At 40.0% G+C, this 15000-nt stretch overlaps 1 protein-coding gene across 1 annotated transcript in view; it reads left to right on the top strand.

The window, feature by feature from the left end:
• Nucleotides 1-14722, top strand: part of LOC115439399 (uncharacterized) — a 62621-nt gene extending 47899 nt beyond the window's left edge. The window contains 8 exon segments of the mRNA XM_030163242.1: nucleotides 8478-8521; nucleotides 12562-12718; nucleotides 12720-12756; nucleotides 12904-12957; nucleotides 13473-13580; nucleotides 13583-13646; nucleotides 14552-14613; nucleotides 14616-14722. Of these exon segments, the coding sequence (XP_030019102.1) occupies nucleotides 8478-8521; nucleotides 12562-12718; nucleotides 12720-12756; nucleotides 12904-12957; nucleotides 13473-13580; nucleotides 13583-13646; nucleotides 14552-14613; nucleotides 14616-14722 (633 nt within the window).
• The last annotated feature ends 278 nt before the right edge of the window (nucleotides 14723-15000 follow it).

Below are 15000 nucleotides of genomic sequence, written 5' to 3'. Positions count from 1 at the left end.
GGAAATTAAACCTGAATTTCTTAGATTATCACCTTATATATCGGTTTATTTTAGTTGTGTTTCTATTTAAAGCAGAAATACCCACTACTAATACTCTTCAATATTCACAAGCTGGGGGCACCAATGGGGGGGTGAACATGACAAATTCATGGGACCCAGCATTCCTGAGGAATATTTTAACCATCCATATCTGAGTGAAATATTTACAAACTTAGAATTGTATTCATCCAATTTATCAACCACATTGAATATGTAGTTCAATTTAGATTTTATTGCAATCTGTGTCTAGCCTGCCCATGGTACCCCACCCCCCTTCACCACCCTCCACAACTTGGTACAGCCCTACCTACGTTACTGATGAAGTTGAAATCTGTTACATGCCATGTGCTGCAAACTTTAGATTAATTGGCAACCATGCACAAATGATCAGTAAATAGAGAGAGGATCTAACACATAAGGCATCTCAGTGCCATATTCTTGGCCACATTTCCCTCATGCACCACATGCTCGATCTGTTAAATGAAATCTACAGTATGCAGCTACAGAGCATTTTTGGAGAGGTGTGCATTGCTTTCAGGATCTCAGGCCTAGTTTTCAGTATTCATATATCTGGCCAGCTTCACATTGAGATCCACTTTATTGATCCCCTGAAGGGAATCCAGTTCTCTTCAGGGCAAAGAAAAATTACATTAAAGATTTATTCTACAAGTGTTTAGTACATTATTTACAACCTAGCCTTAGTTATAAGTAGAAATACACATACTGAGTCATGTTCAGTTCATTGTTCAGTCTATTGACCATGCACTAAGGTGTTGAAGATCCTGCTGGCAGTGTGGACAGAGGACTTTGGTTAAATGTTCGGGCCAGTGAGGTGTGTTTCCCACTGCAACTGCTTCTGCAAATGACCCCCACTATTTCTGTCTAAACAGCAGATATGACAGGTGATGGGGTACAAAATGCAAATATGGATTTAGATAGGAAGGAGGAATCTTGTGAATTTTTCCTTCAAAATTAAAAATAATAGACAGAGCAGAGAGAGGCAGAGTGAAAAAGAAAAAGCGACTGCGAAAAAGAGACAGCTGCTTAGGTCAGCACTGACATGTGGCTGTGGATACACTCCCCGTCTCCCCGAGCTGTCTGAAGTCACCGTGAGGAAGAGACGGAGAGATTTAGACAGGATGTGAAATATTGAGTGGAAGCGAGGGAAGTGTGGACTGGCAGTAGTTGGGAAAGAAAGATAAAGAACAATACTGGGTAAAAGTGACTAAAGAAATGCTTTCTGATTGGCTCTCCTTAAGTCTAGTACAGTTTGACATTTTGATCCAACTTCATTTGAGTAATCTGGGTTAAGTGTGTGTTTTTTTGGAGGGGGGGTCAAGCCCACAAACTCCTGCTGCTGTCTACAAAGAAGAATAGAATAGAATAGAATAGAATAGAATAGAATAGAATAGAATAGAATAGAATAGAATAGAATAGAATAGAATAGAATAGAATAGAATAGGCTTTATTGACATTACAGCAGTTGTGCAATGAAATTGCAGGTGGTCTCTGCCAGTGACAGTGCACTTCCATCTAAATAACAACACAAGATACAGACATATATTAATAAAATAGTATGCAGTCAAAATCTGTACAAATTAGAGCTATACTGTATGAAAGGTAACATTTTAAAAATTTAAAAGTGGTATAAAAATGTGCAAATGTAACAGTGTAAACAATATAAACATACATGTGCCAGACATGAATGTTACTGTTGAAAAACAAAAAAGAGCAGTGGGAATAGTTACGGAAAACACGAGAAGACTACAAAGACAGAGTGAGAAGCAGTGACAGAAGCTAACACCGAAGCTTTTATCATGACCTCCTCAGTCTGCTTCATTCTGTAACACGCTGTCGTCTTGATGCAGGTGCTTTGGGTTTTGTGGTCAAAGGTTACCTCCACTTTCCAGCTCGCCGATGTTCTTTTCTTTGTCCCCACTGATAGTCACAGAGGCCAAGGGGACACCAGTCACATCCACCTTCAAGGTTCATGTCAAAAGACAGACAGCGGTCATGAGAGACGAACTCTGTCTCTTTTTGGCTTTCCCTTGATAGCCTTGATTCCCTGTATAGCAGTATAAAACTCTCTCTATGCCTTATGTAATGGCAGAGATTGTTTTCTAAAACATTTTTGGTGACTGTATTTTGCAATTTGTGAGACACAAAAACAGTTGGACAGGATTTTAGGATTTGAGAACAGCTTTAAGTTGGACCAAGATACTGATTCCACATCCTTCCATGGCTTAAGATCTCATTCTCTTTAGTTCATGACAAAATCTTTGAGCTTTATGGATTAATGACTGTACGAAACTGAGCACTAAATCTTTTGTTTGTTTGAATTCAAGGTATTATAAAACGGAGACTAAAAATAAAACTTGCAGTGAAGAAATCATCTGTCACTGAAAAAAATGGAAGTTACCAATGAAGAATTCTATGTGAACTATAACAACTAAATTAACTTTGTGTGAGACTTTTTAAAGATTCATTTGGATTTAGCTCCAGGTGCTAATTACTGAGCTCTGCTGTGGGTCGAGCAATGTAATGGTTCATGGAGTTCAAAAATAAAATGGTTTTGCAACAATATGGGACTTTTAATAGACAGCCTTTTTCAGCTTCAGTAAATCAAGCTTCTCCTCATAATACCTGACAAACTCAAACTAACACTAAAACTACAACACTAGAAGTCATCAATTCCTCAAAATATGAATAATATACTTAATATAAACTAGTTCTGTTGTGGATTAAACAGCCTTCTTAACACATGGGCCTGAAGGGCACTTTCCTATGGGCCCCACAAGCATAGGGGCACCATGCTAATCTGTGTATGTTAACCCTTCATGCACCTTGTATTATATAGACACATATCCATCAAAGGTGCATAGTTACTCCACTAATTGCTAATTTAAGTTAATTTTCTGCTTTTCAATTTTTTAAAACATTTTTAAAAATATTTTGAACTTGAATTTTCTATTATTTCATGTAGATTTGTTTTATTTTGTACTTGATTTGTTCCATTATTTTTATATAGATTTGTTTTATTTTGTACTAGAATTCTCTATCATTTTATATAGATTATTTTTTATTTTGTAATACAATTTCTACAATTTTTTAAAAATCATTTTCCAGATTTTGTTCATTTTGTACTAAAATTTTTCAATCGTTTTTTACAGATTAGTATTAAATATTTGCGCTAGAATTTGTACAGAATAATAATTTCTGACAATTTGAAATCTGTTCCTGAATGTTGAAATTGCACTCAGAGTGTTCATGTGCATGATGGTGACCGACTGTACAGAAGAACGTTAAAAAAATCAGCTTCATAGCACAATGGGGTAGCATCGTTTGAACTGGCTTTCACTTATGTGCATGGAAAATGACATCCTGAAGACCACTGACTTCAAGCCAATAATAATTCCTGTGAGTAGTTGCCATAGGGGCCTCAGTATGCTGCCCATAATGCTGATAAGATGGCCCTGAGTCCGTTTCCAGTCTGCAATATTTCCTCACTTTATAAGCATCTTTTTTTATCCTTAAATCTCTACATTGACTTCCTCATATCACATATTTCATCCGATTAACAATATTAGCAACATGAAAAGCAGCCAATATTCTGAATCGGATTTTTTTTTTAATAAACTTATAACATTTTTGTTCATTAACTTTACGACTTGACTATTACACACCATGTAGAAATCAATACCTGTGATCTATGAGTGGCACAGTCATTAAATCTCCTGTCACACTGTCCCTGTTACTCTCTGTGAAGTCAATAATTCTATTTGACAAATTTCTCATGGGCAAAGTTCTCCTTCATTTATCTTGTAGGTGAGGCTTTCTGTCAGATGTTCTGTTTTCTCCTTTACCTGTCTCTTCTGCTGCTTCATTCCTACTTAAACACTTCTCTAAATGGTGTGATATTTTTGGGACACAAGTTATTGCAAAGCTTTACAATTTGTAAATGAAGCCCAAAGGCAGCAGCAGTAAATACATACATTTGCTGTCACACACTTGGTTCATGCTGACCCCTTTTTGCTGATTTATTCAGTTTTTCTTTTTTCTCCCACCTAACCAATCTCCCCCAGAAAACCAGCCATGAATAGTAATTGTCGCTGCAAATACGCGTTAGAAAAGCATATATGAATGTATTTGCTAAACCTTGATGTGTGTCTATGTAAGTGTGTGTGTGTGCGTGTGTGTAAGAGCACAGTTGGGAGACTGTGATTTGCTGGCGATGACTGAGAGGAGAGAGGAGGAAGGAGGGAGGGAGGTACGCATTGACGAAGTGAGGCAGCGCGCGAGAGAGTGAGGGGAGAGCATCTTTTCTCTCCGCGATTCAGACAGCCAAGCTCTCCTTTCCTCTCCTCCTCCTCCGCAGCAGCAGCAGCAAAGCAAAGGGGAGAAACACAAAAATGCTGGATGGAAAGAAACCTTTGCAAAAGACAAACCAGGGATCAACAAAAGGAAGGAAGGCATGAAAGACACCAACAGGACGGCGGCGTTTTTTTCCTTTAAACACCCACACCCGCCGAATGTGCGATGGGACTAAAACCAGTGCAAAAAAAAGAGAGAGACTGACTGAGAGGCTGTGAGTGAAGAAGTGGATCACATTTGGGGGGTAAGGAGTAAATGATGACGAGCAGACCTCAACACATGGACAGAGACTGGGACGAAGAAATGATTCTTCTTGTGTGAGATAATCTGACAATCAGCACTGTGTAAATTTGATGGTATCCATTTTACAGCAGGAGCAACAGGATCATTCATTCTTTTTTTTAATGGTCAATTTTTATGGTTTCCGACATTCTGATTTGCCTCGTGGCTGAAGACTTCTCTTTAATTCTTGAATTTATTTGTTTGTATTGTGGGCTTGTGACGAAATTGAGGGTGCTCTTGGAATCCTGCTCTGAAGTCTGAGGGCGGCCGTCCCTCCCTTTCCCCATATTTCTTTCTATTGTCTGCTTTTGTGTGTTTTTATGGCTCCACTGTGTGTTTGTGTTCACAACAGCTTATTGTATGTGTTTTTTACCTCCTCATTTCCGCCTTTTGCACCCATCTGTTTCATGCTGGCTGTCCGTTCACACCTCAGCCAGTGTTTCATACCATCTGTGAAAGTGTCAGCTTGGGTCCTGTGTGTGTACCTGTGAGTGCATGTTTGAGGATTCAATGCCGTGCGTGTACTGTCGTCACTGGCTTTTACAAAAGGTGGCTAGTGGACAGGTGTCACCTTTTGTGTAATTGGGCACAAGCTTGTATTCTGTTGACACATGCATAGAAGGACTGTTAGCCATTTTCTTATGTATAGATTTGTACTTTGTCTTGCTATGACCTATTAAAACTCAACAGAGGCGAAGTGGTGAACCTATGCACTGCTCCTACCCACTTCTCACCTTGCAGAGGAAACTCTTCCCTTCCAAATCTGTGACATGAGTTCCGCAAGGAGTCGTTTGTGTACATGTATATTACATGGAGGCCTTATCAATAATTCAGCATCAGGTGGGCATCCCGATGTAGCCTGCTGAGCCTTGATCAAGACCATCTGGGAAGAGAAAACGTTTGGGGTTTGATGCCTGCTGATGATAGCATCATCCACTGGTGCTGCTGACAGACTGACAGCACCCCAGTGATGTGTTGCCTCCCCGCCGTAGTCTCTGCTGATCACCAGCTGCTTTCTTTAACAGCTGAATTCACTTCCAGCTGTCTGTCATTACATCAACTTCTTATATCACAGCCTTCTGTTTACTGGAGAGCATCTAGCTCTGGCGAACCTCATTTCACAGTTTTTATGACCTCGGATGGAACTTTTTCCTTCAGGATCCTACTGCATAACTGTTATCAGGACTCAAAAATACAAAGTGAAATAAGTGATTGAATGTCCAGTGTTCTTCAGAGGTGAAAACTCAGCTCTGTCTGATCCGTGGCCCCGTCCTCGCTGACCATGATCGGTGGTTAACAGCCTGCACTCAGCAGGGCGCCTACGCTCACGCTCTCTTTGCACTGTGCGTTATGGAAGGGACTTCCGGATGATGGACCATTCCGCTATCCCAGACCCCGCGCTCCCGTTCGCTGAAACCCCTGGTGTTTCCAGACCTCCTTGGTAAAGCTCAGGATGGACAGAATCATCCACAGGCCAGAAAGAGGAGGAAGGTAGAGCACACAAACACTAACAGCTTTGAACCTCTTATTTTAAAACACTTCTACATTATTTATCATGACAAAATGATGCAATTTGACCAGAGTCTTCAGAACCTGTCTGCAAAAGTCAAGCTGAATCATTTTTCCCACATAATGTGAACTCTGTATGACACTTGTCAAACAAATCATACTGTATCTTACCCAACGAATCAGTGGGTAAATAGCTTGTTGTCGTTCAAACCATTTCCACGTTTGTCAGATGGTCTGGTAGGTTTTTTGTGTTCACAGATTGGAAAAAGTGCTCCATAATAATTTTTGTCTGTCTCCGTATTTATTTAACCTCCAAATGGTATTTTTAGAATCATATGATAGTTTGGTTGGCTTCAGTTCATTTGTATTATTAGAAAATAACTGAAGAAGGGAGTGGTTTTCAATACGCAACACATGAGAACAACATATTGTGTAAGGGCAGCCTTCAAGACTAATGGCTCTCATTTGCTGTTGCTGGATGACGTTTATGAAGGAAGTAGGTGAAGGTGATGAACCTCCATCCTTGTCTTAAAGAGCCCCTCGATTCAGTCTGATTAAGGTTCTAACTTATATTCCATCTATATTTTGATCAATTACCTTCTGTTTAGTGTTCATTTAGATTCTAAAAGTGAACCTCTTCCTAGTAACACACTGTTGGCAGATATAGAGGCTTAAATATAGACAGGCATAGCAGTTTCTTCTTCAGTCAACATTAGATTTACAATATATGTCACTGAGTTTTTTTTCACTAAACACTGAATCCTAATTCCTGATTCTTTCAATATTGATAAGTTTCTTTATTTGTATACACTTGATTGAATCTGCAACTGTTGTAGGATATCTGTATCATTTTAGAGCTTATAAATTCACTGTGAATATGTGATGTCAATTAGTTCTTTGCTACGGCAGCAGTTTGCCTTCCAGTTTAAATTTGGCTGACTCTGGCATTTCAAGAAACCCAGCAGTATTTTTATCTGTCACGATTATTAAAATTTATGAGCAGGTTTAGTTTAAAAACATACTGTGTTAAGTCTTAGATGTTACAGAATATAGAGAAAAACACATAAACCTGGAACTGTCAAGGCTGGCTGTTATTAAGAGTCAACAACACTACTTTTACTCCACTAAAAGTTACAGTGTGACAGAATGATATTTATAGTAGTTTGTTGGTTTAAAACAGCTGAACTGAAGACTATTACTGGAGGCATTTAATCAACGGAGTTATAGCAAATGGTCACATTTAGTTGATGGGGTTTCTTCCACCACATTGTCGTTGTGATCATGGTGAAGTGGAATGTAATGTATTTCTCTACTAGGAATACAGAAGTGAATGAGGTGGTGATGAAAGGCCAATAAGTGTCCTCTCCATCACCTCAGCTGTCACAGCTGTCTGTCAGCGTCCTCCACTTCCTCAATCTGTGTCTTAAACACTGAAGTCTGATGGCTTCATGCTGTCTTTCCTCTCCTTGCTCGTCTGCTGCAGACCGGCTGTGAAACCGAGCTGCTATATCACATTCAGTGTAGCCTAATGTCACAGGGCGCTGCTGAGTGAGAAGTGTCTAAAGGTCTCGATTGTCACTGAAGATTTGGAGGCAGTTAAAGTCAAATGTGCTTTGTTACTATAAAGCCTGTGAAAAAGCAGCCCATTCTCTCATAAAAAAAAACCTGCCATGTTTTCTATTCTATTATTCTGTAACTTTAATCTTAGTGGGTAGGTTGTGATGGTAATGAAACTAAATGAGTAAGCAATTATTATTCTGAAAGGGAGAAAGATACAGAGCATTTGCCCAGTAAAGTTTGTTGAAAATAGGAAAACATATGATGGAGAAGAGAACAAAGAAAAAGACATTTTGAAGATGCCATAAGATGCAGGAATGTCTGTTAAACATGTTCCTTTTTGTTGGTTCACCATTGTAACTTCATTTTGCTCATGGGTCGATCCATTGATGTGAGAGTTTAAATTATTTATTGATCTGTTCATCTGTCTATTGACGACACAGGTGCTTGGTGGGTAATGGCTCTGTAACCAAGGGGTCGGTGGTTGAGTGACTGGATGATTGATGGATTGATTGGCTAAGAAAACGCTTGACTAGAATTGAAAAGGATGGCATTTTTCTGAGTACAGTTTATTGAATGAAATCATCTTGCTTACAGTGTAACTTTCACACAATACTACCATAAATCTCTTCTTAAACTGAATCAAAACCTTTATTGAAAGCAGCAGGAGCAGTGTGCTCTTTATCTTTGTCTCAACATTGTCTGTTTTTTCTCTACAGGCACTGTACAACTCAATCAAGAATCAGAAGCTTCAATGGACACTGTAAGTAATTTAAGATTGGCTTTATCTAAACTTCATTACTTTCTTTTTTTTCTCATCTGTGCTTTGGATTCTGTCCTGTGCTTTGTCTGGGAATTCTGGCTTTAAAGCACACTTGAACGTAAATAGACACCCACACACACAAGTGAACACACACACTGACAAACACACACATTGTCCTGAAGGGCAGGAAAAAATAAAGGATATTGATTAACTTGTTAGTATCCTCATTAATGACGTGAGAGTTGTCTGGCATGTGAAGGAAACATTAGTGTGTCAAGGGTTGCTATTCTGGATCACAGTTCCAGAGTGCCTCAGAGATGCCAATTAAGTCACTAGCTTTCCAAGCTTTGTTGCCATAGTTACAGCACCATGGATACGACTCCATAGCTACCGCATTGCTCTTTCCTCCCTGTACTCTCTCAGCAGCAAACACTCACACGTTAACAGATAAATACACTGTACACACAAATATACACAGGAAATATTTTTGTATGTGCACGAAAAAGGCTGTGTACGGAAACATGAAAAGCAAGAAAATAATAAAACTCAGAGAGAAAGAGAGAGAGAGGGACGGAGGGAAGGAGGGAGCGGTAAAAACTCCTTTTAAATGGCTCTTTACCTGCATCCTATACAAAGGTGTGACCACAGCCTCCCACTACCTTTCCAAAAATATCATCAGCGCTCCCGAAGCAGCTGAATAAAACTGGTCAGAGGAGCAGATTGAGGAGGAGATCCACAGAGAGGCAGGCAATCCAGTTCAAACATCTCCACTGACATATAGACAGCTATTTAAACACCCCCACCACATAAGAGGCCATGCGGGGATAGAAGAAATGTCTTTTTAGACACATAAACACTTTGCCATCAAGCACAGGAAAATCCATCGTTAAACAAAGTGAATTACACATTTAGAGATTCAGCCCACAGTTGTCTGCTTTTTGGTTTTGGCAGCAACTCGCACAAGTTTTAACTGTTACAAACATTTTACAACTGTAACTGTTACTGTTACATTGTGTGAATTCAGTGTGTGGTGGAGATCTGCTTTGAAAACCCTATTTGGATGCAAAGTACAGTGTCACTTTTGCCACCACCTTCACACCCTACTTGCTTAGTTGATGCATATTTCACGCTGAAGACATTTTTTTTCACTTTCAGTCTCATTGACTGTCTTCATCACACAAGACCTAACACCCTCTGACAGCTTAGCCTTTCTTCTGCATAAAATCTGACAATGTAAATACTGTGTTTTGTTTGCTCTAAAGCATGTGAGATTTTGAGAATTCTGCAGTTGGAGCTTTTTCAGTTGTGAAATTGCCATTTTTAAGGCGAAATCACTTCAGGATAGTATATATTGTGTTCCGTTCTATATATAGATTAACCGGCATTGATTTAGTTATTTACTCATAGATTGAGTCTTTAAAAAACACTCTCCACCACCGCACTGTGTAGTCAAGGCCCACCACTGAGGTGTGATTTTTAGACACAAAAACAAACCTTTTTCTGTGATTACATGAATACAAATTGTATATGAAATCTGGCGTGTACAGTATCTTATCACAGGTGTGTGTTTGTGTGGGTGCGCAGTACGTGTCTTTGCACTTTGATGAAAAAAAAAAACAACGCAAAATACAGCAATGGATGTTACTTCACACCCCCACAGAGAAAGACACGCATATGGCCACTCTCAGTGGTGCAGTTGGATGCACCCACATGTTCTTCACTCACATACACACACACACACACACACACACACACACACACATACAACGCAGACATATACAGTACACACATGCTTCCTCATTCAGGAGCGGGGGTGGTGAGCACAGGGAGAGGTGGTGGGCATTGTGCAGAGATAGAGAGGACGAATGAGAGAGACGCAACAAGTCAGAGATACAGAGACACAGACTTTGGGATAACACGAGGTTAAAAATGGCCAAAAAAAAAAGTGTGTTTGCCACAGGACAGCATAAAGTACCATAGAAAATAAAGATTTGCTCCTTATGAAAAACAGTCCACCGACTCCATCTGCTCAATTATTCTTCTTATTTTGCTAATCAGGTTTTCTTTCTTCCTCAATGGCTCTAATTATTATGTCTTACTACTGACTTGCCGCCACCTCTCACCTAATGTCGGAGAGCAGTCTATGTGGCATCCATTGCATCATATGACATTAAACAGTAGAGATGCTTATGAAGACTCCATTTAGTACAGATTACAAGTTTAGAAATAACAAAGGCTGGTTTTAAATGCAGTCATTGCAGAAAAATATTTTGAAACCAAAACGAAAAGAAAACTGCTGAATATTAATGCAGTGTATAAGAGTGTGTGTATGGATGACTTAATGTCCTCTTTCACTTGACTGTGTTTTGAGTGTTTCCATTTGGTACAACAACTCAGGTGAAACAGAGCAAATCTGTTTGCATTGCCAACTGATGCAGCAACATCATCACAAAGAACCCAACATGCACTTTTCACTGCTTGCAGTTTACCCTGCTTTTCCTCCTATTGCATCAACACAGTTTTCCTTTCCTTTCCTTTCCTTTCACTCATATTTTGTTGATAATGTTCTGCCATCTGAGAAGGATCAGCTTTGTCTTTTTCTGCCCCCCCCCCTCCCCTTCATCTGTGTCTCCTCACTTTTCTATCTCTCCTCCATCCATCCCCCCACTCTCCAGCAGCTCTTCTCGACTTTGTCTCTGTGTAGAATGGGATTCAGGCAGGCCAGCAGTTACCAGGCAACAGGCTACGTGCTCATTGGCTCCGTCTCTGCCTTTCTCTCTCTCTCTGGCTCCTGCATGGGGTTAACTGCTGTTATGTACTGTTGGTTACTCATAGCGTGGTCTCGGGGGGTTCGGCATCCAGCCATTTTTCTATTTCAGGCTGAACTTTTGCATGGGTGCCGCCTGGTGATGTAACAAGTGGAATTGCCATGTTACCTCACTGGGAGGATGCAGAGACACTTGCTGTTATAGCCGAAAGCATCCATCATCTCTTAATGTGACAAATCCCTTTTTAAACACTAAAAGAATGCATACATTGCATTGTAGGGGATTATTTAGAGGAGAATGTGATTACCGTTGCTTATTATCCAATATAATACAAATTCCTTTTCTCTTTGACACAATTTCATATTCTATACGGCAGTGGGAGTATGCTGAAGTTATTTGATAGACATTTATGGAAGGGAAGCAAAAAAGAGACATGTTATACCGGGAATCCACATACACACAAAGACAGACAGTTCACATGAGGGTAGTTAGCAAGAAATGAAGCTGTGCGTGAAGCAGTCCAATGTTCAGCATCTCATCAAAATCCTCATTTATAAAGATGGCTCCTCACGGCCTGTCTATAATGAGCAGTGTGCACCGTGCACAAAACTTTAAATCACAGCCAAACTCTGTAAAACTTACTGTAGGAATGGAGTCTCCTAAGCTACATGTTTTGTTCTTAACTCAGTGCTTTTACCAAGTGAAAGTACACAATCTCATATCTTAGGCACTTCTGAGCATCAAGAAGGAGAGTAATTCTGAAGTGCCTGCATCTCTGTGAGGAGTGTGCCCCCCCGGGTAAAGATGCCCCTGTTTTTCACCTCAAAGCTTGAACAAGATAGATGGTGTCACTCTTTTGCTGTGGTACTTTTGATCAAGGAGAGTGGACCACTTCTTGGGAGAATGAGAGCAGAGAACAAAAGAAAGAAAAAAGAGAGAGAGATACAGGGGAACACGATTACAGCTTTGAAGAGATTGTTTCAGTCACTCAGGTTTCCCCTGATACATGATGCTTTGTAAATGTCTTGTGCAACGAAAGTTCTGCCAAGACACCAGCAGCGAAGAGCAATATTACTCATATGTACTGTATGAAATAAAGTTTCCCAGTAAGTGTGTGTGAAATCTCTGAACCTCTTGTCCTGTGCTGTTCCTTAACAAGCAGAGAGTGAGAGGCAAATGGACAGGATGAATGATGATGTGTTTTCTGCGTCGCTAATGAGACATGACACATAAGTGTTGATCACCACTGAATCTGTTTTTTTGTCTCCATAGAGACGAGGAAGAGCTTCGGAAGTCGTTTTCGGAGCTCGGGGACAGCCTGTGCGACTCCAACGCCTCCAGATCCATGAAACGGGTGGGCAGCAGTGAGAAGCCCCTGTCAGATGAAACACAGCCCACCGGTGCACTGCTGTACAAGAACGGCTTTCTCGTGCCGCAAGGTTCATGCTGATTCAGATGGCAAGAGAAGTAAGCCTTAGATCCTTTTACTACCATGAGACCACTTATATGAAGTAAAATTACACATGTCCACTGCTCATTATCAGTCTGTAGGATTGTTACCTTCTGCAATATACATAGATATCCAAAATATAATTCTGTTTACTTTATTTACAGCACCGAGGGGAAAGAGGGGGTGGAAGACTTTCTATGCCATCTTAAAAAGGGCTAATTCTCTATCTGCAAAAAGTAAGAGGCCAATATATTTACATTATTACAAAATATACTGTTTATGTACGTACATATACTGCTGGAATAAAGCTATGTGAGAACAATTTAAGAAGGAGGTGTTACTTGACGTTCATTATTCAGACTCTCAAAATAATAGGCTTTCCAGGCCTGTAAAGTCGGTCAGACGTTATTAATTCAGGACATCGAGATTGCTTTCATAAGATAGACCTGAGAATAAATTTTATACAATACATAAAGATTACCACGAGACAATACAATCATCTGACACAGAGACATAAATAGATTTGTTAGGAGTACTTTATATCTACTTTGCAGAACTTTTGATGGTAATATAGATTCCTTTGTTGTTACATTGAATATTGAATTTGTCAGCTGTTTTAAAAGCTATACCTGTAATGATATTATTTTTTTTACTTACATTTCTTAATAATCTTTAAACAGTTGATTCCTTCCAGTGCAATTCAACAAAATCATCACATTTTTATTGCAAACACTATTAATTGTCATGGCAGGGGAGTACAGACCTGATAAGCAACTATCTGATGAAGACTTGAAAAATGCTGTATCCATCCATCATTCTCTGGCGATGAAAGCTTCTGATTACAGCAGAGGCCGAATGTGTTTTATCTGCGAACCGCTGACTGGAGAGTGTATCTCTTCCAAGCACCGTGAGTCCTGTATTTTTTCATTTCAAGCTTCTCACTGAGATGAAATAATATACAGAGTTATGCACATACACATATAGCACCTGTGCATGAGTACACACTGATACACAGGCAGGAGACTAAAAAGTAGCCCAAAAAAAAAAAAAAAAAACCTTTATCACATGCAGTACAGATGAACCTTTGCCTTAGTGGAAGACAACTGCTGGAGCTGTGTTTCTTCACTTACCTGTAGTAAGTGTTCTGCTACTGTCTGCTGTTATTCCAACTAGCTAATAGTATATGATGTGAGGTATGCATGCGTTCCCATGCAGAACTTATGCTCAGTGGACAGACGGATGACATGCAAACACACTAAACAGGATGTATACTGAATGCCAAGCTCAGGCTGAAGGTGTATATGTGTGTGTTACCAGGATCCAGGAAGTGGCACATCAGTGGCCACATGTTTCAGCCCCAGGAGGACAGGCTCTGTGCTCCAGTTGCAGCTTGCATTTGTCCCACATACTGTACCCCTCTCTTTCTGTGTCTCTCCTCCTTCATTCTCTCTTTTGCTCTCTCGCTTCGTCTCCTGGGGTTTAAGCAAGGCTGTTTGATTCAATCTGATATTTCTCCTGGGCCCCTAATGGCTCTGTTAGTGTAAAACAGGCCCTCTTCTCTCATGCATTAATTGGCTCCAAAATAATTTCTTTGTCAACAGCAAGGCTGCATTTCTCCGATAATTATCCCTTTGATGTTATAATCTAGGCATGTGCTGATGTGTGCACAGAGTACCATGGAGGGCAGCTGTGTATTTTTATGTGTGTATTTTTACATAGCAAGCATTTTTGAGTTTGTTAACTTGTTTCATTGGTTGTTGTGTGTATGTGACTCTGCACATTGGGTGTGTGGGCGTGTATTATCCATCACAGGAATGCAGAGCAGATGCAGTCATGGATCACACGAATCAACACGGTAGCTGCCATGTTTTCGGCTCTCCCTTCCCAGCAGCCATCGGCTCCCAGAAGAAGTTCAGTCGGCCGCTGCTGCCTGGGACGATGTCAAAATTGTCAGAGGTATTGTCATTTCGATTTTTCAGCTAAAGCCAAGAACGCATTGAACATACCCTGTAGGCCCTGCGACATTAGTTAGAGTGGAGTTCATGCTAATATTTCACTAACAAAACTAATGATGTTTATTGTACAGCCATTTCTAATCGGTGCTGGTGCATATGTTTTTTGCCTAAACGCAGTACCAGAGTTATTAGAATTAAATTTTCATGTGCAAGAACTCAACACAGCTGCAATACATCACCAGACTGCTGTAGATAATGACTGTAGACCTTTCATTTCTCATGTCGTTGTTGGGAAATATGATAGAA

The sequence above is a fragment of the Sphaeramia orbicularis genome, chromosome 19 (assembly GCF_902148855.1).
Source record: "Sphaeramia orbicularis chromosome 19, fSphaOr1.1, whole genome shotgun sequence".
Lineage (NCBI taxonomy): Eukaryota > Metazoa > Chordata > Actinopteri > Kurtiformes > Apogonidae > Sphaeramia > Sphaeramia orbicularis.
This window is presented reverse-complemented; position numbering and strand designations above follow the sequence as displayed.